This window comes from Silurus meridionalis, chromosome 28 (genome assembly GCF_014805685.1).
Source record: "Silurus meridionalis isolate SWU-2019-XX chromosome 28, ASM1480568v1, whole genome shotgun sequence".
Classification (NCBI taxonomy): domain Eukaryota; kingdom Metazoa; phylum Chordata; class Actinopteri; order Siluriformes; family Siluridae; genus Silurus; species Silurus meridionalis.
This window is the reverse complement of record NC_060911.1, coordinates 11797344-11822531: the sequence shown is the minus strand read 5'-3', so window position 1 is coordinate 11822531 and position 25188 is coordinate 11797344. Positions and strand designations below refer to the sequence as shown.

The 25188-nt window shown below is 40.0% G+C and overlaps 1 protein-coding gene and 1 long non-coding RNA gene across 4 annotated transcripts in view; one reads left to right on the top strand and one right to left on the bottom strand.

Moving 5' to 3' along the window:
* LOC124381484 (collagen alpha-1(XIX) chain) overlaps positions 1-25188 on the top strand; it is a 118810-nt gene that overhangs the window by 50672 nt on the left and 42950 nt on the right. For all 3 annotated transcript variants that reach the window (XM_046843184.1, XM_046843186.1, XM_046843185.1), the window contains exons 20-29: positions 2958-3020; positions 3182-3226; positions 3327-3359; positions 16203-16241; positions 16485-16529; positions 16866-16901; positions 19254-19298; positions 19749-19802; positions 20774-20827; positions 24983-25063. In XM_046843184.1, coding sequence (XP_046699140.1) covers positions 2958-3020; positions 3182-3226; positions 3327-3359; positions 16203-16241; positions 16485-16529; positions 16866-16901; positions 19254-19298; positions 19749-19802; positions 20774-20827; positions 24983-25063 — 495 coding nt within the window. The remainder of the gene's footprint in view (positions 1-2957; positions 3021-3181; positions 3227-3326; positions 3360-16202; positions 16242-16484; positions 16530-16865; positions 16902-19253; positions 19299-19748; positions 19803-20773; positions 20828-24982; positions 25064-25188) is intronic.
* LOC124381485 lies at positions 6264-7098 on the bottom strand. The gene is made up of 3 exons (XR_006924852.1): positions 7085-7098; positions 6913-6977; positions 6264-6602 (listed from the first exon to the last, which is right to left on the bottom strand). It is a non-coding gene; the product is annotated as an uncharacterized LOC124381485 (long non-coding RNA).

Below are 25188 nucleotides of genomic sequence, written 5' to 3'. Positions count from 1 at the left end.
AACAGTCCTTAAGAGCAGACGTGGCTTCTGCTGGCCAGGTTTTCACCTGTTTCAGAACCAGTTTAGAGCGATGTTTGTGTAAACAAGATCCAGTGTTTTTGCCCCACAGGGTGCAAATATCAAATGTATATACTGTAAGTATTCAGACCCTTTACTCTGTACTTAGTTGAAGCAACATTTACAGCCTTAATACCTTTTTTGCATGACGCAACAAGCTTTACACACCTGGATTGGGGATTTTCTGCCACTCTTAATGGCAAATCCTCTAAAGCTGGTTGAGGTTAGTTGGGGAGCATCAGTGGAGAAACACTCTTAGTTCTCCCCAGATATGTTAAATAGGGTTAAAGTCAGGGCTCTCTCTGAGCCACTCTAGGACATTCTCAGAGTTGTTTCGTAAGCCACTTCTGTGTTGTCTTGGCTGTGTGCTTGGAGTCATTGTCATGTAGGAAGGTGAACCTTCGGCCCAGACTGAAGTCCTGAGTATTAAGGATATCTCTGTAATGACTGATTTCCTCCAGACATAACATTTAGAATTGAGGCCAAATTCTTGGAAGAGTCCACTTCTTTAGTGGAATCTTTAGTGCAGCAGCAATGTTTTGTAGCCTTCCCTAGATCGGTGGCTTGCAACTTAACTGTCTCTGAGCTCTGCAGGCAGTTCCTCATAGCTTGGTTATTGTTCTGATATGTGGTCAGCTGTAAGACCTTGTATATAGAAGTGAGTGGCTTTCCAAATCAAAAGATGTTCTCGCAGGTGGATTTTAATCAAGGTGTAGAAACATCGCAGCAAAGATCAAGAGAAATGGGAAGCACCTGAGCTATTTTTCAAGAGGGTCTGCCTGCTTATGTGCATGTGATATGTGAAAGATTTACAACCATTTCTAAATTTCAAAATTATATACTTTAGTGTCTCTCTAGTGCCAAGGATATTTACATCATCTGATAGCTAAAGGTATAAGGATACTGCCATCTCTGCCATACCCCTAGCACAGAGCAGGCCTCCATAGACATGTCTATATGTTGTGCCACTTGATCTCATGATCTTGAACTGTAAGAAAGCTTCCTTGTCTGTACGGGAAAATTCAATTCATTACCATGAAACTAAATGAATTAACCATTACTTGAGGTGTGAACCCCAGCTGCAACAGTAATCTTCATAGGATTTATTGAGTTTTTTGAAATCGTGTGTGTGTGGTCTGTGAGGCCTCTGCTGACCTTGCTGATTGGTGGAATGCACTGGCACCTTCCCCCTTGGCATGATCTGTTTTTGCAATTAGACAGGATGATTTGGCAGCCTTGACTTTCCATAAACTATTGTTATTGCCTCTCAGAGGGAAGAGCAGGCCAAGACTGACTGTGAAGATATACAGTACAAAATTAAAACATTATTGAATGCAACATGATCTACACACAAGAATGCATCCAGCTCTTAATACACTGCTTCAAGCAGCTATTTAAAGTCCATAGAACTATAGTTACATGTATAGCTACAGTAGTCTTTTATCTAGCTACTGTATGTACAGTACTTGCGTATGTTTAATCATACGTTTTCTGAAATACTGCATCCTATGGTGTGTGTGTAACAAATCCTAGACAGTCCTTTATTAATCCAAATTAATAATCTTACAAACTAGTCCCTGCCATTATTTAATCAACACTAATAATATGATGTAATCTTTAGGTATTGTCATTTGCACAAAAAAGCACCAGCAAGCATTAAAAAAAAGGCAAAATGATATATACGAGTTAACACATGAAAGGTGCAACAGAGAAGTGTTTGGAGGTAACATGTTTGAATCCTGATTATGCACCAGTCACGAGTCTTCCAGAGTCTCTCTTTGTGTGTCTCTGTGGTTGGGTGACCTTGTGAATGTGGAGCTAGAGATAGGAGAAATGCTAATGGGTGTAAATCGGCTGAATCAAGGCAATTATTATTCATTAAAACGAGCTCAGCAAAAAAAACGATCAATGAAAATGTTTTTTTGTTAATCGAAATTAAACTATAAGTTAAAAGTGCAAATATAGTGTTCACCTGCAATATAAACAAATACATTTTTTAATGTCATTTAAATTGTTAATAAATCAATACATCATTTTTTGCCGAAATTCTTATCTACGTGATCAGTCATTTGAATGCAAAACTGCAGTCATTTTAAGGCTGCTAGCAGTCAGTTATCATTTGGTCATATTGCTGACGATACAACCAAGAATCTGCACTACTTATATTTATGGGCAGGGGCACTACTGCACCATTATTATGTTTAAAAGTTATTTAAAGTCTATTGAAATACAAATATTATGTGAAAGTAGTTTAAATACATTACTTTACAATATATTCTAGTTTCTTTGGTTGGGCAGGATGCCAATATCTATCATGGTTTGGTATCCCTACTGCTGTTTGCCCACAGTTATGGCAGTGTAAAGCTGCAAATCAGACAGTTAGGTCAGAAAATTAGGTTACTAATTAATTTAAGCATAAATGAATAATGTTATATTAATAATTGACATGTTAATAAGAAACACTGACTTCTGTCATTTGTTGGTCACTGTTTTGTTTACAGGTATGTTCAGTGATAGGAAAAGTTACATTGCATAAGTCAAAATTATTTTATTTTATTACTTTTATTACAAACTACGGTGGTTCTGGGTCACAAATGCTGATGTGCTGTGATGTGCACATTTGACTTTGACATTTGACCCTGTTTTAATTAGTGAGGTGATAAATTACAGTATCTGTGTGCAAAGAATCTTCCAGAAAATTTCCAGAAATACAGTATCCAAAGCATGTTTCCTGTTTTCTCTATACATCTTGAAATACACATGAAAATCTGAATACTGGTAGAGAGGGTTTGTCATAAAGTTTTGGCCATGGAAGCACATTCGGCTGAGTATTTTCAGTTGTATATTTAATTGCAGTATTTTACATTATTCAAATAAATGTTTGTTTTTTCTTTATCCAGGGGGAGAAAGGAGAACAAGGTGTGATGGGAGAAATGGGACAGAGGGGGGAGAAAGGGGATGCAGTATGTGACACACACACTCTTTCTCACTTGCTCAGTCATACACTGTATACACACACACACACACACACACACACACACACACACACACACGCACACACACACACAGAATTGTTCAACTGTTTTTCAGTCTGAAATAAAACTGGAACTGTTTCCTCCCACAGGGACTGCCTGGTCAAGAGGGTGCCCTTGGCATTAAAGGACAGAAGGTACAGACAGGACAGAGTGTGTGTGTGTGGAGTGGGATTGTACTAAGTGTGTGATATTTTTTGTCTTCTTATCTAATTTGAGGTGTTTCATTATCATTAGGGTGAAGTTGGTCCCAGAGGACCCCCAGGCCCAGTAAGTATTTAGTAGGTCCACACATACTAAAGATAGACAATTATATAAACTTCCACATTCCCACTACAAGTGCTGATAAACTGGTTTGAAAGCATTGATTGGGTTATGTGTGTGTGTGTGTGTGTGTGTGTGTGTGTGTGTGTGTGTGTGTGTGTGCGTGTGCGTGTGTGCGCGTGCAGTCGGCAGACACACACACAGTAACAACACAAGACAGTTGTTAAAGAAGAGACAGTGCAAAACATGTATCAAGAAACAGAAACAATTTCATATAGAATATAAATATGACTGATTGACTAAATCATAAATAGTTTTCCCACATGCTTGTTCTCTAAACCGAGTACTAATAAATACAATTATTGATAGTTTTGACAGGTAAAATCTATTTGAATCTGTTGATCCAGCTCATGATTAGAATCACCCAGTCTATCACTCGGATTCACTACTGAAAAAGAGAATCAGTCAGTTTATTCATACCAGTGGTGGGCACTGCATTTCACACCGAGGCTTTCAGTGATGTCTTACTTAAATCAGTTCACCTCTTAATACCATCATTATGAAGCCACAACTATAGAAACCATCAATATTATAGATAAGTGCAGTATAAAAGAGCGCTGCATCAAAGACAGGGATCTCAAGCAGCTTGAATGAATAAATGTGATTCTTCTTCTTTTTCTTCTTCATTCGGCTGCTCCCATTAGGGGTCGCCACATTGGATCATCTGTCTCCATACCCCCCTGTCCTTTACATCTGCCTTTTTTAAACCAACTACCTGCATGTCTTTCCTCACCACATTCATAAACCTCCTCCTTGGTCTTCTTTTTTTTCTCCTTCCTGGTGGCTCCATTCTCAGCATTCTCCTACTGATATACCCCATGTCCCTCCTCTGCACATGTCCAAACCATCTCAATCTCACCCTCCTCACCTTGTCTCCATCCTACATGTGCTGTCCCTTTAATAAACTTGTTTCTAATCCTGTCCATCGTTGTCACTCCCAGCGATCTCAACTTCTACAGCTCTGCTACCTCCAGCTCCACCTCCTGTCTTTTACTCAATGCCACTGTCTCTAATCCATACAACATCTCAGGTCTCACCACAGTCCTATAAACTTTCCTTTCACTTTTACAGATACTCTTCTATCACAAATCACTCCTGCTATCACTCTTCTCCACCCACTTCACCCTGCCTGCACTCTTTTCTTCACTTCTCTAACACACTCTCCATTGCTTTGCACTGTTGACCCCAGGTACCTGAACTCCTCCACCTTCTCCACCTCTTCTCCCTGCAACCGCACCCCTCCACTGCCCTCCCTCTCATTCACACACATGTACTCTGTCTTACTCCTACTGACTTTCATTCCCCTTCTCTCCAGCTTGTACCTCCACCTCTCCAGGCTCTTCTCAAAAATTTTCCTCATTCATCAGCTGCTCAAAATACTCCCTCCATCTTCTCAACACACTCTCCTCACTAGTCAACACATTTCCATCTCCATCCTTTATTTCTCTAACATGCAGCACATCCTTCCCCGCTCGGTCCCTCTGCCTGGCCAATCAGTACAAATCCTTTTCTCCTTCCTTAGTGTCCAACCTCTCATACAGATCCTCATACGCCTTTTCCTTGGCTTTCACCACATCCCTCTTTACCTGCTGCCGCATGACCTTGTACCCCTGCCTACTTTTCTCATCACTCTGTCGATCCCAATTCGCCAACCTCTTACTCCTTATGCTCTCCCACACTTTTTTATTACACCACCATGTCTCTCTTTGTCTTCCTTTCACTTTCCAGATGTCAAACCAAGTACCTTTCACAGTAGTTGCCCAATCTTCCAGCACCTCTTTTGAATAAATGCGATTACCAAAGCAAAAACGTTCTTTATTTTTGGCTTCTCCCGTTAGGGGTCGCCACAGCGGATCCTCCGCACGTTTGATTTGGCACATTTTTACGCTGGATGCCCTTCCTAACGCAACCCTCCCCATTTTATCCGGGCTTGGGACCGGCACTGAGAGTGGCTGGGGATGGTTCCCTGACCGGGGAACGAACCCGGGTCGCAGCGGTGAGAGCGCCGCATCCTAACCACTAGACCACCAGGGGACCCCGATTACCAAAGCAAAAAAAACTCATAAAATCACCCCAGGGTTTCAGTGCATCACAATTTTCCCAATTTAAATTGTGTATTTGTTTAAATTCAACAAAAAAGAATACAAAAGAATAAATGGTTTGTGAAAAAGCTTAACAACGACTTTGAACTGTTTTGTCCGGCCTTTCCTCACCTGTCCGGATTTTATTGAAAAGTCCTCTGTGATCCATTTTGGGATAAAAACATCTATTAAACCCACACGAATATTATTCAGCTATATTTGAGCGTTGTTTTTATATTGGTTTTAACTCTGATTGGTTATAAAGCAACAGCTCCAAGCAACATGGATCTGAATCTAACACGAGCCCATGACATTTATTTCTTCTGGCTTTACAGCATTATGTGATTTGACGGGTGAAATCTGATTGGTTAGAAACTCTAACCGAAAATTGCAAACAGTGAGAAGCAGCTCACTTGAGAGTGAAATTAAGAGAATTGACTTTTAGGAATAATTAATTAGCAGAGCAAGAGGTTCCCTAGTGGTCTAGTGGTTAGGATGCGGCGCTCTCACCGCCGCGTCCCGGGGTCGTTCCCCGGTCAGGGAACCAACCCCAATCATTATGGTTGCACAAGGCAGTGCACTCTTAGTGCCGGTCCCAAGCCCGGATAAATGGGGAGGGTTGCATTAGGAAGGGCATCCAGCGTAAAAACGTGCCAAATCAAACATGCGGATGATCCATTGTGGCGACCCCTAATGGGAGAAGCCGAAAGAAAGTAATTAGCAGAGAAAGTCCTGACCGCCAACCTCTTATTTATACTGTACACTATCAATAATAAAAATCGTGGAAGATGCTGCTACTGAAAAAAATTCATTCAAGTGAAAATAATAGTCTCATAATTCCTCCAATAAAGTAAAGTTCAATTCAATTTAATACCATTTTATTTGTATAGTGCTTTTAACAATGGACTTTGTCCCAAACAGCTTTACAGAAATCAATAGAATACAATGTAAATTTTACTTTCATAAATCTGTCCCAAATTCTATCCCTAGAATTGATAGTTTTCTCCTCTTAATCGAGTGCTAAATAGCCAGTTGTGCTTCTGTAACCGTATACTTCTGTGGTCTGCGTTGTGTTGAAAATAACCGACAGGAGAACGCCAGATTTGGTCTGCATAGAGAATGTATTTTTATATACAGATTGTCACAACAGCTTCAGCTCACACACCGTCAACACTCTTCCGCTCGGGAGAGAGAAGGAAAAGGGGAAGGGAGAAAAAGGAAGGTAAACAGAAAGGGGAGGGGAAAAAGGTGAAAGAGAAAAGGCGGGAAGGGGAAGAAAAACAAAGGGATAACCAACAAACAAGGCCAAAGTAAAACTAAATTTAACATACCAAAAAAAATAACTCCATACACACTTATACAGATGTGCATATGAAATGCAACAAGATTGATTTCAAATATGGTTCGTCAATGCATACCTGCATAGAGAATGTATTTTTATATACAGATTGTCACAACAGCTTCAGCTCACACACCGTCAACACTGTCAACAAAAATAACATTCCAGAGTGCATAAATTCACATGTTTCTGTGTGTGAATTATTTTCAACCAATGCTAGCAATTAATCTTTAGCATGGAACACAGCATACCTCTTCCGCTCGGGAGAGAAGGAAAAGACCGTTAAAGAGCAATCAGCAGATATGGCTACCTGGACTGAACCACTTTGTTGTTAAAGGAAGGGGAAAGGAAGGTGAACCCATTATCTAATTACAGACCCCTAAAATGTATTTTACCAAACACTGATGATTTCAACAAATATAGAACCACAGTGAATGCATAAACAAGAAAATCTAGTGAAATAAAACTATTTCAACCTTGTTACACTCACCCCCACTAATTTCACTAGAATTTCCATAACAACATGTACAACATACGAACGACTAATTTAAAATCAAAGAAAGAAGAGAGAATTTATAAACAAAATACTCAACTCTACAGTTAAATTACTCAGCTATCAGGTGTAACCCTAATCATACAGACTGAAGAAAGTCCACCAACATTAATGCTGTCCACTGAAGGACTAGGAAAGGCAAAGGTTAGCTACTCCTTCACCCAACCACAGGAAGACATGCCATATACACATCTTATCAAAAGGTCACATCCAAGATTGCATAATTGTCTATCTTAATAGACCACACCCAATTTTTTTTATTTATTTTTTTTAAGGAAATTTAAAGCAACAAATAATTGGCAATAAATAAAAAAATAAAATAAGAATACACACAAAACTATGTATTAACTCATTGTTTAAATTTCTCTAAAAGAGATTCAAAACAAATAGGTTAGACAGTCAGAATGAGCTAATTAAACAGCTTTGCCAGTCTAACAGACTATATGCAATTATACATCATCCCTCTTCAAGTAAACAAAAAAAAATGAAATACATCAATAGATACAGTAACACAGAACAATAACAAAAAAACAGTAATACCAAAGTAACCAATTACCCAGAACTCACAGCACCATTTTGTCTTTTCCTAAAAATATTCCTAACAAATTGATTAGACATAGTCTGAATAAGCCTATTTAACGGCCTTACAAGTCTGCCATGTCTAGTGCGAAAACCATCAGTCAGATCAGGTCTTTTCACTGACAATTCAGTCTTCTCAAAGGTTGATGGTTGTACAGTAAGAGGAGGCTCATTAACAGGGTTTCCTTTGGGAATTGCCATAACCTCCATGTCATACTCAGTACACAAAATGACACCTGATGCAGAATCATCCTTATCCCCACTCCTGCATTCAGAAGGGCCATAATCATGTATATCACATTCTACATGGGAGTCAACACCAGCAACATCACCATAACACTCAGTTGTTACCATGTTAACATCATTCGTCTGAGCAGTGTCATCACACATCACATTCCGCCCATCCAACTCATCAATGTCCGCTACAGGACCTCCAGTGCTGTTAGAGAGGTCAGCAACCCATCGAGTAGTCCTTTCATCTGCAAGATGCTCAAAACTAGAACTCTCAAGTTCATCATCACTCAAACTGGATAACTGTTCCTCGACAGCGTCTGTATCAGGCAATGGGAGAAAGTCAACTGGCATAATCAGATTCCTATGAACAGTTTTAACAACACCAGAAGGGCTTCTGAGTTTGTACGTGTTTAACAAGGGATTTTGTCGATCACTATGTAAACTGTACTCTCCCAACGATCTGCCAGTTTCTTTTTCCTCTTTCACCTTTGTTAGCCAACAAAACTCTTTGACCAATATCAACAGGTTGTCCCTTACTCTTCTTGTTATACACTTCTGCCTGTCTACGTTGCTGTTTTCCTGAATGTGACTGAGCAAGTTTCATAGCCTCACAGAGGTCACGCTTGAGTAACTGCACATACTTGTCAATGTCAACAGTTTCTCCATTCAAAAGTACACTTTCGAACATAAGGTCAACGGGTAGTCTCGGAGTACGGCCGTACATGAGAAAGAAAGGTGAAAAACCTGTTGTCTCATGAACTGTACAATTATATGCAAAAGTCAAGGTGTTCAACATCTGCGGCCATCTGACTTTAGATCTGGGGGCAGTGCGAATCATGTTACCAAGAGTGCGGTTCATCCTTTCCACCTGACCATTGCCCATTGGATGGTATGGTGTGGTGTGAGTTTTGTCAATACCAGCCAACTGACACAGCTCCGCAATCAACAAACTCTCAAAATTGGCACCCTGGTCAGAGTGAATGGTAACAGGAAAACCATACACGCAAAAGAAATTGTTCCAAAGAACCCGTGCCACTGTCTTTGCGGATTGGTTAGGGCAAGGATATGCACACGCCAACTTTGTAAAATGGTCAGTGACTACTAAAACGTCAATAGTCTTATTGTTGTGGTCTTCAGCCGACCAAAAGTCTATGCAGACTAATTCAAGTGGAGACAAGTGGCAATGGAAACTAATGGGGCCCTAGCCTCAGGCTCAGGAGCCTTGCTCACAATGCATCTCTTACAGTTGTGCACGTAGTCTTTGACATCTTTCTCCATTGTATCCCAATAAAACCTCTGTCTGGCCAACCCTAATGAGCGCTGCTGACCCTGATGGCCTGCATCATCATGAATGCCTTTCAACACTGCCATTCGGCGATTCAGGTACAACATATTGGTAAGTTTTCTGTTTTGTCACTGGGTGCTTGGACACACGATACACTATCCCCAGGCGTGTGTTCAGTTTACCCCACTGTCTCAATATCCTTAACGTCCACGTGATTCATGAACTTTTCACGTCTTGAGGACGACGACCACGGTCTATAAAAAACTTGACCCGCCAACAACAGCATCATTAACTTGTTCAGTAAGCAGTTCAGTATGGTTGAAAACAGGAACAGGATTCTGCCCCACTGCAACAAGAGACTCTAGGTACTGCACATGTGAAATTGCTCTCACAGTACCTGCATCTTTCCAATGCTGATGTGTTTGCATGACAGCAGAAATCTCATCACTGCTCACTCGTACACTTCCTGCAATACAAACAGCTTCACAGGTAGCATCTTGAGTCTCAAACTGAGCATTCACATCCCTCAACTCTGGTAGCGCTGCGGACAGCGAAACATATTCTGAACATCATCCTGTTGAAAATTGGCCGCCTGCTTAAGAAGGGTGGAATATGGAGCCCTAGTCAATCTGTGCAAAATTTTAGACTGCACAAAAGGCTTTCTACTGAGGGCGTCAGCTACCACATTCTTAGTGCCTGGAATATACTGGATGTCAAAATCGAATGGTGCCAGCTGTGCCACCCATCGCTGCTCGCAGGCATCCAACCTGGGCTTGGTCAGTATGTACTTCAAGGGATTGTTGTCGGTCCACACAGTGAACCTATGACCACGTAACCAGTGGCTAAATTTATTACAAATCGCCCATTTCATTGCAAAAAATTCAAGGCGATGTGCAGGATATTTTGCCTGTGCATGATTTAGAGATTTGCTGGCAAAAGCTATTGGCCGTGCTTTGTCACTGTTGAGATGAATTTGCGACAGCACTGCGCCAAGTCCGGCGGTAGATGCATCAACAGATAAAATGAACTGCTTGCTAAAGTCAGGGTGAGCCAACAGCACTTCTTCAGTGAGTGCTGCCTTAAGATCCCGAAAAGCCTGACTACATTCCTGGGTCCAATCATCTGGGCCAAGTTTGCGGGTCAACAAAGGCCTTTTATTGCTTTTTGATTTCCGAGGCCTTTTCTGACCACCAGTCAAAGCAAACAAGGGCTTGGCCAACACAGAACAGTTTTCAATAAAATGCTGATAGTAGATTACCATCCCTAAAAAAGAACGTATTTTGGAAGGTGATGGCGTGACGCCATCCAACTCCATCAAATCAGCCTCTGTCACCTTGACTATGGCTTCCACTTTGTCCCTCGAAATTCCATCCTGGGAAATCACATGCCCTAGGAATTTGACTGAACGCTTTAAAAACTGACATTTTGACGGTGAGAGTTTCAAGTTATGTTCTTTCAGGCGTCGAAACACCATCTCCAAACGAGCCAAGCTCTCTTCTTCGGTCTTGGCAAACACCAACAAATCGTCGAGATAACACAGAAGACTTAAAAAGTTCTGGTCACCAAATATAGTCAACATCATGCGCATAAATGTGGCTGGACTATTACACAGCCCTTGCGGGAGACGATTGTATTCGTGTAGTCCAAGCGGTGACGAAAATGCTGTATACTTCCTGTCGTGTTCATGTAGGGGTATGTTGTAATAGCCAGCCGTCAAGTCCATGGTGCTAAAAAACGTTTCCCCCCAACGCAGCCAGAACGTCACTCTGATGTGGAAGCGGATGGGCGTCTTTAACAGTTCTGGCATTAAGCCATCTGAAATCCGTGCAGATTCGCAGATCGCCATTTTTCTTCCACACCAGAACCAAGGGAGAGGCAAATTCACTACAAGATTTACGAATAATTTCTTTTGCCTCCATCTCATCCAAAGTTTCTTTCAGCTTATGATAATGAGCAGGCGACATTCTGCGGTATGGCAACCTAAATGGTCGGTCATCTGTTAATCTAATACGATGGCAGAAATCCGCCTCACCACAATCCAGATGATGTCTCGAGAAGACAGACTCATATGCCTCAATCAAATTAACAAGTTTCTCTTTACACTGTAAGGACACTTCACAATCACCAATTGGAATGGAGCTAAGCCCTAGCTTTTCCATCTTATCATTCACATCAATGATGTTACTGCATAAGCTTCTGGCAGTAAGGCTACAGCAGGAACTATTACTTTGCACTTTCCCCACATTTTGATGAACAGTCACAGTGTCAGAAAACTGATCAAAGTCCTCCAAAGCAATGCAGGGGAAAACATCTGCAATTTTCGAGTTCCTACGTAATGTTATTTCTGCTGAAGTGGGGTTGATAATTTTCATGGGCAGCCACCCATCTCCCCACAGTGGAGACACTATCCGCCCAACCATTATCTGTTTGTTCACACATGGGGATGCACATGGCTCAATGAGTACCGTACTGCCAGCTGATGTCTGGAACCCGTGGGCAATCGACCCCACACCAGATGTTCAGTCATAGGCCGAAGAATTACAGAACTTTTCAACTTCAGAGTTCCAACCTTGTCTGGGATGGACTCCCCTCGCCATCTCTCTAGGTTAGACAGAAGACGAAGAAACTGGCTACTGTCATTCTGGCATGGTGAATCAGGATTACTCATAACACGCCAAAATCCATCATTTGACTTGAAATGCCTGATAAGCGGCTTAAGTACATTTGTACCTAAAACAATGGGATCAATCTGTCCTTTTACAAACAAAACTGGGACTAAAAACTTGTACCCATAAACCTCAAGTTTCAAATCACATAGTCCTAAAGGACTGGTTTGTTTTCCCCCACAACCCACTAAAACAATATCAGCAGGGGCCAGCATGTCCTCAGTCATCACGCCTGCTTGTTTTAACATGGGTATTATGTCTGCACTAATGGTAGTTGCCATCGACCCAGTATCCATCATGCCTTGTATCTCAACCCTATCCTGCACTAACACATTAGTGTAGAACAAACTTTCACTTTGAGATGTTCTCATGGTATTTTGCACGATTACCTTGCTAAACTTGGGACATTTTCGCACAAGAAAGCATATACAGATTCAATATCATCACTATCAAAGGAGGTTGAACTCATGTGCCTACCATCGCCCTCCTCCAGATGGAGGCTCACTAGTTTCCCTGAGGGGAAATTTGACTGTGACCGTCAACAGCAGCAGTCGAGCTGTTTGGCATAACCTGTGACGTAGTCATCCCACAGATGTCATGTGTATGACCAGGACGATAGCAAGTGAAACACAATTTGTGCAACCTACAGTGAGCAATTGTGTTGTGGTCATTACTCTGACAGACTTTACACACTAGTGGTCTCTTAGCATTCGGTTTGCGATGCACCACTGCCCTGGTGGACTGTGTGTTACATGTCAGTGCTTTCTCCAGCATATTCAGTATCCTATCCATCGTGTTACCTTCACGTGTTGTATGATCAGGCTCAACTGCACTCCCAGGAGCCCTAACAACTTCAGTTTTACAAGGTGGTGTACCACTCATATCATTACTAACAGCACTAGCTGTTTGTTGAGAGAATTGACACTCATATACTTGGCGGTTTCTTACAAATTCATCCAAACGATCCTGTACCTCTGCAGCGGTCCACTCACGCTGTGTTTTGCTTAAAACATCATTGAGAGATCTTTATCAGGACAATTACGTATGAACATAACGGCAATCTCCATGTCCCGATTTTGCAACGTTCTACCCTCACTTTTAAGATGCTGTTCAGCTAGGTCAGCAGCTTTGTTTAATCTAATCCAAAATCAAAAGGCCCCTCATTTTGATATGGCTTAGTAGCGTAAAAATCAGCCAGGGAAGCCCTGTGGATACGACACCCCGAAGTGTTGTTTGAGGATACGAATACCATATCTACATCGCCAGCCCTACAGACTGAGACACTGTTGCGTAACCATATCTGAACAACATCCCTTGCCCGCCCATCAATTTGTTTATGATCTCATCAATGCACTCGTTTGGAATAATTGCCTTTTTCAAGGTAGGTCTTCATCAAATCTTCCCATTCAAAGATCGAACACTTATCTGAACTATCGCCACGAAAATATGGTGGCTCTTTACCACTTTTCAGCACAAGATTCATCTTTGAAGCATCAATGATGGTGGTACCACACGGATCCACAGGAACACCTCTGACAATCATAACACCAGTTGGAGTTAGTTAGCTGATTGTTAGGAAACAAGCTGGATTTAATCGACTGACTGATATCAGAGCTCAGTTGTTTTACTTGATCGTTAGATAGCGCTACAGTAGGTTCTGATAAACTCATTTCAAGTGGCGGTATGTCATCAGGCGCTGGAGTAGAAAACCGTACTCTATTAGCATCAGAATCAATGTCATTCATCTTCCCAGGAGTACATGGACCACTAAATGGCAAAACCCCTCTGCCTCTCCCAACATGATAGCCACCAAAATCTCTTTCATCTTTGTTAGAATGCATCATTGATTAACATACCAAAAAAAAAAAAAAAAAATTTCATTCAAAACCGCGTAAATATTATACTTTTGCACTGTTTACTTTACAACTCTACTAAATCGATCAATAACTTAAAACATTAGAAATTATCAAATCAAATCTATGTTCACTTAGAACGTCTTTAATCTTGAAAATAAAAGAGTACCGTAACCTTAGTCCATGCTACTTGACGTGAAAAGCAGTAAAAAAAAAACGACGTCTCCTCGACGAATTAGAAAAGCAATGATGTCTGACGTCCTCGATGAAGTGGAAAAGCGGTGAAGTCCGGCGTATTCTAGTCTGTGCAGCAACCTCGGGAGTTCGGCAGCCGCTGAACAATCATCCGGGTCACGGCACCAGTGTAACCGTATACTTCTGTGGTCTGCGTTGTGTTGAAAATAACCGACAGGAGAACGCCAGATTTGGTCTGCATAGAGAATGTATTTTATATACAGATTGTCACAACAGCTTCAGCTCACACACCGTCAACACTCTTCCGCTCGGAGAGAGAAGGAAAAGGGAAGGAGAAAAGGAAGGTAAACAGAAAGGGAGGGAAAAGGTGAAAGAGAAAAGGCGGGAAGGGGAAGAAAAACAAAGGGATAACCAACAAACAAGGCCAAAGTAAAACTAAATTTAACATACCAAAAAAAATAACTCCATACACACTTATACAGATGTGCATATGAAATGCAACAAGATTGATTTCAAATATGGTTCGTCAATGCATACCTGCATAGAGAATGTATTTTATATACAGATTGTCACAACAGCTTCAGCTCACACACCGTCAACACTGTCAACAAAAATAACATTCCAGAGTGCATAAATTCACATGTTTCTGTGTGTGAATTATTTTCAACCAATGCTAGCAATTAATCTTTAGCATGGAACACAGCATACCTCTTCCGCTCGGGAGAGAGAAGGAAAAGACCGTTAAAAGAGCAATCAGCAGATATGGCTACCTGGACTGAACCACTTTGTTGTTAAAGGAAGGGGGGGGAAAGGAAGGTGAACCCATTATCTAATTACAGACCCCTAAAATGTATTTTACCAAACACTGATGATTTCAACAAATATAGAACCACAGTGAATGCATAAACAAGAAAATCTAGTGAAATAAAACTATTTCAACCTTGTTACACTTCTTTAGCATTTGGTATTTTTCTGAAAATAATTGCTTTGATACATCTGTATTTGTATAATATTGTATAAAATGTTGCATAAACCATTTTTTAATGTTGCACGTTAAACCCCTAAATATCGCATAATATCGAATGTGCCATATTACAGTTCGATCCAGAACTGGATTTAATCAAACAAATAAAATATTTATGAAAAATATAAAAAAATTTAATTGTATAAATGTATAATATAATAAAAGAAGAAAATGGCATATTACAAAAGCAAAAAACTTAAGCGGATCAGAACAGATTTGTTTAACAGACCTGGCTATTAAAAACTGCTCTGTTTTATCCACGATAGAGCAGGAAAAGTGTCACAAGTCTGCCCTAAGTTATCCTGTATTAAATACTAATGCTGAAAGAGTTTTGTCTGTATATTCCAGCATAATTGGGACAGTTATTATGTTTTGAGAATATTCCAGATAATGACCCTATAACATCAATACAACACCCAATTACAGGTTTGTATTAATAATGTATTTATTCTCTAAGTTGTATTTAATCAATGTATTCTTTAAGGTACAGATGGTGATACTGTAAATTACTATACTAAATTATGTAATCTGTAATTTGTGAAATAAAAAAATAAAAAACGCTCTCACTGCTGCGACCCGGGTTCGATCCCCGGTCAGGGAACCAACCCCAGCCACTTTCAGTGCCGGTCCCAAGCCCGGATAAATGGGGAGGGTTGCGTTAGGAAGGGCATCCAGCGTAAAAACGTGCCAAATCAAACATGCGGAGGATCCGCTGTGGCGACCCCTAACGGGAGAAGCTGAAAGAAAGTTACTTTTACCTCATACTGATCACCATTCTGTAAGACTCCTGGGTAGGCCATGTCTCAACTTAGGAGAGTTACAATAGTGTCATGGTCATCTCCAGCATAAGTCGAGGAACTACCTGTATTTAGTCATAAAATATATTACTAGTTCAAATGAACTGAATGTGGTTAAATGAGGGAGGGTTGATATTCTAACGATGGTCTAATCTGTACTGTCTGATCTGTTCTGCCTTGCAGGTGATGACAGCTCATGGGCTCAGACATCTCTCTGTACCTGTACGTTTGCACTTTACTAGATTATAAACTATAGAAAAATGATGCTCTTCATAATCCATAACACATCTTTGAAGTTTTTCAATAGTTAATTAATAAGTAGCATTGATGCAAATTAGCGAATATTATCCACAGGGGAAAACTATTTAATGGAAAGCAACATAAAAATTGAAAGGGTTTTTTTTTACCGAAATGAATGTGGATAAAGACTGAGAGAGTAAACCATTTTTTCTTTCTGTTAATTAGAGTGAAGCAGGGGAGAAGGGAGAGAAAGGTGAAAAAGGAGACATGGTGAGTGTGTAAATAAAATACTTTGCTATTTGTAACTGAGTAAATGATAAAGCAATAATGATCTTTCATTTAAAATTCACTCACAAGTACAGAAAGCACATGAAAAGAGAACGCAGGTATTGGATTTCAGCACTGTGAGGGTTTTTTGTATCTCAGTTGGTTGCTGGTTTGATGAAGTGGAATAAAAAAGAAAGTTCAGAACAGTAATGAAGAAAAACACACAAAGGCTCAATAAAAAGTGTTCACCCTAAAATGGAAATGTGTCATTGTGAAGGCCTTCATGTATTACTATTAATACACAGATGTCGTCTCATTTTTTTCCTTCTCATTCACCAGGGTGAAAAAGGCATTCCAGGGCTGTCAGGTGTCAAGGTAAAACACAACACCACATAAACCAAGGTGAATTTGTTTTTTTGAGGCCTGTGTGTGTTTTTTAAATGCTGCAAACTAGGTCATTAAACAGTATTCATTTTCATCAAACTGTCACCTTAGGCAATAACAGCAGGTTTTGGATGAAATAAATGTTCCACTTCACACATTTCTGTTTAGATTTGGAGAAAATGCTAACTTATTATATAAATGAAGGTTGAATGTAGGTTAAATGCTGAAAGGAATTATAAACCAACATGGCAACCATTCCATACTTCAGTGTCATGCAGTACGTCTGGACTGCGGCTAAATGTTCGCCAAACAACAAGACACTAATCTGCAAAGTACATCAAAGTTCTATACACATTATTTATCTCTCTTGGAATGATCTGCCCAGTCACTGCATCTACATCCTACTGAACTGCTCTAGGATGAACTGGATCACAAGATCAGAAGGAAATATCCAACTAGTGAAGCTGAATGTTTGTAGCAATTAACTTTCCAGATAACAAGAGTGTAAGATTTATATCTGTATGTTCATATATTTGTTTGGTCAAAGTAAATATACTAAAACAACTCAGTTTGTTGCATATAAGCAAAAGGGACATACATGTGTCTCTCAAAAATAATATAAGACTAGGTGTTTCCACACTTTTCACTGATGGACATTGTCACAAAGACACACAAAGAAAAAATATCAACTTATAAAAACTCCTTGAGAGATAAAGAAGAAACGTTGAGAGGAACAAGACTTATCGTATTTTTCGGACTATAAGCCGCTACTTTTTTCCCACGTTTTGAACCCCGCGGCTTAAACAATGAAGCGGCTTATTTATTAATTTTTCCTGGGTTTTTCCCGGGAACAAAAAAATGCACCTCACCTGTGTTCTGAGCTGCACGGCATCGGGAGAAAAACTTCCATCGGGTGATTTTTAAACGCACGACGATGCCAAAAGATAAACTCCTGAGAGAAATTGTTGTGAAAGGAAGGAGGAAGACAGTGAACAATGACTTTCTTGGTCAGCTACTGTTTAGATACAAGCCGTTGTAACGTGTTGAGTCTGGGTGAAGGGAGAGCTCACTAACTCCAGTTACAACAGAAATCATATAAGCACAGACAGGTTTCCAAAATTTTTATTTTTCTTGGCAACAGCGTTACGGATTAGTCAAAGAAACTTAGAAATGAGCATCAGAAAATAATAAGGACATAATCCTCGTCTTGAACACACGCAGTAATACTGAAAAAATGTAGTGACATGCTATTCCCAAAATACCGCTCTGCTCTTAAAGGAAGCGCAACATATTTCACCCGTTACACCGTGTGTAACGTGTCTTTCGTTAAAGCCTGTGTAAAGTACCTTAGTGTAGACACCTGCGGCTTATAGACAGGTGCAGCTTATTTATGTTAAAAATAAATATTTGTAAAATTCAGTGGGTGCGGCTTATAAATGGGTGCACTTTATAGTCCGGAAATTAGTGCCTGTGACTGTGGTACGAGACATTTCACTTGGTTTATATTTCACTATTAGTATTTTATTTGTCAGTGAGAAATTTGAAAGCCTTTGGAGTAGTGAAGTCGTTGTGCTGGATGTGTTTACATCTTGTTGCAGCAGTCCGGACTATTTGGAGCTTGTTTGTTCCCTCACTAGAATATCCAGATACTATGACAATAATCTCATCCTGAGGTACCAAAGTGTGAATGACTTTTTCTGCACCATGTAGTGATGAGATATTTGTGAGATGAGATCTGTTACCTATATATGATTAAAAAAAACTAGACTTAAAAAAACATGCCAAGGGTTTTTTTTTGTTTTTTTTTTTAAAGTTGCGTATGTCATCAGCATAACACTGAAAGCTAATACCATGTTTACAAATAATTTAACCCAGAGGTAGCGTGTGAAAAAAAAGCATCTCATTACAGTGGTACCAGTCAAAGGGTGGTATATATTAGGCAGCAAGTGAACAGTCAGTTCTCAAAATGATCCAAGGAAGGGCAGCTGGTGAACCAGAGACAGGGCATGCACACAACCACACACACACACACACACACACACACACACACACACACACACAAACACACACACACACACACATGCAAGAGATATAACCTAAAATTTAGTGGTGTACTATGATAGGTGTCTAGTTGTTTCACACATCTAAATGTAAATATCAGGAAGTAAAAGCTGAAATCTCTTCTGATCTCATCTCGTCTCATATCCTTCTTTTTTTATCTCAAACCCAAACATGTTCTGGGTGGTAAAATACCACCGGGCTCTATACTGCATGTCTGTGTTTTATTGCTGCTGGTTTTCTTGAACTTTAATCTCATCAGTCTGCTTTTCCTGCTTTATAAAGGGAAATGATGGATTGCCTGGACAAATGGGAAAGCCAGGTTCACAGGTTAGTGTTGATATATCTTTATAATGCGTGTGTTTTCATTCATTGATTTAGCAAAGTAAGCAGAAAACCATGCAATAGAAAACTGGGTAAACAGCCCAGCTCATGGACTCAGCAGTGTTTATTGTGTTTTAATGGGATTTGTGAAAATAAATTTAAGTACAAAAAAAAAAAAAAAAAAGGGAAAATAAAGAAATTTGTTTATTAAATGGGAAATCTGGCCAGAACGTGTGCATTGTTTTTATAAACAGCACAGTTTGTGTAGTAATCCACCTAAAATAAATAAAAATAAAACAGCCCACCCAACCAGCGTTCTTCACATAACTGCCAGTCTTTCATACTGTTATTTAATTGCATGGTTCTTCCCATAAAACAAGATCTAAACTATTATCATTTGTCTCCAATATATTTCAATTGCACGCCTAATGCTTTTTAAAACTGATATTCCTATAGGGCAAAGACGGATTACCAGGTCCTGCTGGACTTCCAGGTCTTTCAGGAGAAAAGGCAAGTAAAAACACTGCTATTGTCTTCCAACTTGAAATACAAGAAACGAAATAAAAATAATTAGATGCAGTCTATATAAATATAATAATAAAAAAATAAAGGTTTAGTTGTGTGATGGGTATTTTGATGTGGGAATTCATGCACATAGAGAGGGAGCCTGGTTTATATTTCTGTGTCTTTGTCTCCTGAGCGCATATGCAAACTAAGTAGTGTGAATTTGCACACATGAAAATGGGATAATGTTATTGTATAATGTGTGCAGGAAGTGTGCAAACATATACAATAACAAGTGCAATTTAGTTTTTATCCGCTGTGGTTCATCATAATGACCTGTTTAATCCTGCAGTATTGCACACTTTTATATCCTGTGAGAAGGTGGTAGCTCAGTGATAAAGGCTGATCAGAAGGTCGGGGGGTTCAAGCACCGATATCACCAAGCAGCCACTCTTCGGGCCCTTGAGCAAGGCCCTTGACCCTTTGTGCCCCAGTGGCACTGTAACATAGTTGACCCTTTGCTTTGTGACCTCAGCTTTCTAGCATAACTGGGATATTTGAAGAAAGAATTTCACTGTGCTGTATAAGTACATGTGACAAGTATAAAGCACCTTGACTTTTTTAACTTTCTTTCGTTTCTTCTCCCAATAAAGACAGAATGTAAACGCAGGTAAAGTTTGTGCAACACTGCCCTCTAGAGCATGATACTTGCAATTAAAAAGGCTTCACACTGTGCAATCATGTTTGCATCTTCTGATCTGATTATTGATAAATGCACCCAAAAATACAAATCAGCCCTCAGTTCTTTTTTTTTTTTTTTTTTCGTATTTACTGTTAAGAACCTGCAGCAAGTTACAAGACTGTAAAGGATGTTACATAAAACAACATACATGCAAGCTTTGTGGCGCAGCGGAATGACTGGATTTTGTAGATAGAGCATGATTGATCTATCTATCTATCCTTTTTTAAATTTGCAGGGAATAGTAGGGGAGTCAGGAGCACCAGGGAGAGATGGAGAGAAAGGACAGAAGGTAAACTTTAATCTCAGCCTGACTTGAGCACTCCAGCATTGATGAGCAGGTTTGAATTACAAAAGGATTTCAAAAATCTCACTTAACGTAAACCTCAGTTTATTTACGCTTTTGTGTAATATTGTGTATGCACATGGCTGACACATGAATGTTTAAAGGAATAGTTGTAACTGTACATACTGTGTTGTTACATACTGCATTTTGCTCGCACAGTTTTCATTCCTGAGGAGCAAAAATCACGTGCAGTTTTGTCTCAGAAATAAAGACAGACAGCTAGAACTTTATTGTCATTGCATAGTACAGGTACACAGCAACAAAATGCAGTTTAGCATCTACCAGAAGTGCAAATAGTAGCAATTGTGCAAATTGACAAGAGCAGATAAATATGTAAGAATATGTACAGCAAATAAATATAGCAATAAAAAATGAAGTGAAGACACTGTTAAAAAAGTACAGCAAGTAAATTGTTATAAGGCTTTAGCACTGAAAAAATAATTGCAAAAGCTGATAAGCAAATACACAGTGTGTGTATATATATATATATATATATATATATATATATATATATATATATATATATATATATATATATATATATACAGGAGTGCAGAATTATTAGGCAAATGAGTATTTTGACCACATCATCCTCGTTATGCATGTTGTCTTACTCCAAGCTGTATAGGCTGGAAAGCCTACTACCAATTAAGCATATTAGGTGATGTGCATCTCTGTAATGAGAAGGGTGTGGTCTAATGACATCAACACCCTATATCAGGTGTGCATAATTATTAGGCAACTTCCTTTCCTTTGGCAAAATGGGTCAAAAGAAGGACTTGACAGGCTCAGAAAAGTCAAAAATAGTGAGATATATTGCAGAGGATGCAGCAGTCTTAAAATAGCCAAGCTTCTGAGCGTGATCATCGAACAATCAAGCGTTTCATTCAAAATAGTCGACAGGGTCGCAAGAAGCGTGTGGAAAAACCAAGGCGCAAAATAACTGCCCGTGAACTGAGAAAAGTCAAGCGTGCAGCTGCCAAGATGCCACTTGCCACCAGTTTGGCCATATTTCAGAGCTGCAACATCACTGGGTGCCCAAAAGCACAAGGTGTGCAATACTCAGAGACATGGCCAAGGTAAGAAAGGCAGAAAGTCGACCACCACTGAACAAGACACACAAGCTGAAAGCGTCAAGACTGGGCCAAGAAATATCTCAAGACTGATTTTCTAAGGTTTTATGGACTGATGAAATGAGAGTGAGTCTTGATGGGCCAGATGGATGGGCCCGTGGCTGGATTGGTAAAGGGCAGAGAGCTCCAGTCCGACTCAGGCGCCAGCAAGGTGGAGGTGGAGTACTGGTTTGGGCTGGTATCATCAAAGATGAGCTTGTGGGGCCTTTTCGGGTTGAGGATGGAGTCAAGCTGAACTCCCAGTCCTACTGCCAGTTTCTGGAAGACACCTTCTTCAAGCAGTGGTACAGGAAGAAGTCTGCATCCTTCAAGAAAAACATGATTTTCATGCAGGACAATGCTCCATCACACCGTCCAAGTACTCCACAGCGTGGCTGGCAAGAAAGGGTATAAAGAAGAAAATCTAATGATATGGCCTCCTTGTTCACCTGATCTGAACCCCATTGAGAACCTGTGGTCCATCATCAAATGTGCGATTTACAAGGAGGAAAACAGTACACCTCTCTGAACAGTGTCTGGGAGGCTGTGGTTGCTGCTGCACGCAATGTTGATGGTGAACAGATCAAAACACTGACAGAATCCATGGATGGCAGGCTTTTGAGTGTCCTTGCAAAGAAAGGTGGCTATATTGGTCACTGATTTGTTTTGTTTGGTTTTGAATGTCAGAAATGTATATTTGTGAATGTTGAGATGTTATATTGGTTTCACTGGTAAAAATAAATAATTGAAATGGGTATGAATTTGTTTTTTGTTAAGTTGCCTAATAATTATGCACAGTAATAGTCACCTGCACACACAGATATCCCCCTAAAATAGCTAAAACTAAAAACTACTTCCAAAAATATTCAGCTTTGATATTAATGAGTTTTTTGTGTTCATTGAGAACATGGTTGTTGTTCAAATTAAATCCTCAAATAAAATTAATCCTCAAAAATACAACTTGCCTAATAATTCTGCACTCCCTGTATATATATAGATACAGTGGAACCCGGTTATGTCGATGTCCTAGGGGGTCGCCAAAAAGCATCGAGGTAACCGATGATCGAGATAAACGAACTGTCCGTTATTGTTGGTATATGTTGGTTCACGGCGGTCGTTGTTATCGCGCATGTGTATCCCGGTACGTGCCGTCCCACCGGCACTCTCTCAACGGCTGCTCTTTTCTTCCCAAAGCGCATCGCGGATTCCCCCCCCCACGTTCGCTTCCTCCTCCCGTTCATTGCATAACATTTAACAACAAAAGGCATATGTGCACTAACTAACAGCAGAGATTCACCAGTATACAATACACACACCTGTAGCAGCTGTAAGCCTTGATTTTTCCGCCACTTTCGCGAGTTCTTCTGCAGCTGCACCGAGATAACCGACGTTAAATGGCAAATTTTTCCCCCCTTGTGCTCGAGATATCAGGGTTCGGCGACATAAAAAAAGTCGACATAACCGATAAAAAATGCTTATACAAAGCGAGAATTTGGCGGTTCCACTTCAAAAACGTCGACTTAATAGGGTTGTCGAGGTAACTGAGGGCAAGATAAGCGGGTTCCACTGTGTATATATATATATATATATATATATATATATATATATATATATATATATATATATATGTGTGTGTATGTTTGAGTGTGAAAAATTAGATAGGATGTATGTAAATTATGTATAAATACACATACAGATATGTGAAATATTAGTGCACTTGAATTCATTTTTATTTGTATTGCGCATTTGATAATGAACATTGTCCCAAAGCAGCTTTACACAGATAATGTGGTGATAATTTGGCTTTTTATAATTGTAAGTTTGTCCCTGATGAGCGAGCCGGTGGTGACTGTGATGGAGGGAAAACTCCCTGAGATGGCATAAGGAAAAAACCTTGAGAGAAACCAGACTCAAGATGAACTCGTCCTCATCTGGGTGGCACCGAATGTCCTTTTATTGCAGATAAACGATATTGAGGTGTGCAGTGATGGTGATCAGATGCAGCCTGTAGTCCTGAGTGTAGCAGACTGTGGACATTAACTGTTGACTGTTGACATTAACATTAATAAAGAGAACACCATCCAGAAGCAGGCCGGGACGAAGCGGGCAGATCCGAGGAGAGGAGAGGGGCAGGAACAGTGGTCACTGGTACCTCAGGAGCATTTTTAACTCGACTGAGAGAGAGAAAAAGAAATATAGGGATTATTAAGTATCTTTGTATAAAAGTTAAAGATACTGTGTAGTTGGCGACTCCGGCAAGACTCACTCTGGCAGATCCCTCCAGATCTGCTCTTTACCCAAGAAAAACCTACTGATCTAAGTAGGCGTGGGGGATCATATTATGAGAGAAGTTCACTCAGATACTGCAGCATGAGACCATTAAGTCCTTTATACGTCAGTGGTAGTATTTTATAATCAATAGATTAAAACATGACGTGCTCATATTCTCTATTTCTGTTAAGGATCCTTGCTGCTGCATTCTGGACTAACTGAAGCTTATTATTATTAGTGCGAGATCTATGTAATATGTGTAGAAAGTGAGGGGTATATTAATTACAATATGCAATATGTACATTGTATGTACAACTGTACAGAATTTATACACTGTGTTTATACAGTGTTCTAACAGTGTAGTGTAGAGTTCAGTAGGTTGGTGGTGGATGGAAAAAAGCTGACCCTGAACCTGCTGGTAGTTGAGTGCCAGTGATGTGTTGGGCAGTATTGACCACCGTTTGCAGGGCTTTACGTTCACACACAGTGGTGCCTTTACACTGGTAGACTTCACCACACTTCCTATTCCTCCAATACTAATCAAAAAGTGAATATAAATGCTTTTATCATGGCATATTACAATTATTGACAATACACCTTGTTTGTGTGTGTGTGTGTGTGTGTGTGTGTGTGTGTGTCTGTGTCTGTGTCTGTGTCTGTGTCTGTCTGTGTGTGTGTGTGTTTGTGTGTGTGCATTTTCACACGCATGTATGTGCAGGGTGATGCCGGTGGAATCCGAGGGCCACAAGGCCCACCAGGTCCCAAGGGTGAGCCTGGGGTTGGAGCACTTGGTTATACTGTAAGTCATAGTTGCTGTATTGTCCTCTATTTCTGCCTAAACACATTAACAATAAACCCACATTAAGGTATAAAAGTTCACCACCAATCATCGTTATGCCTTAGATTTCAGTTGTGTTTTACAGA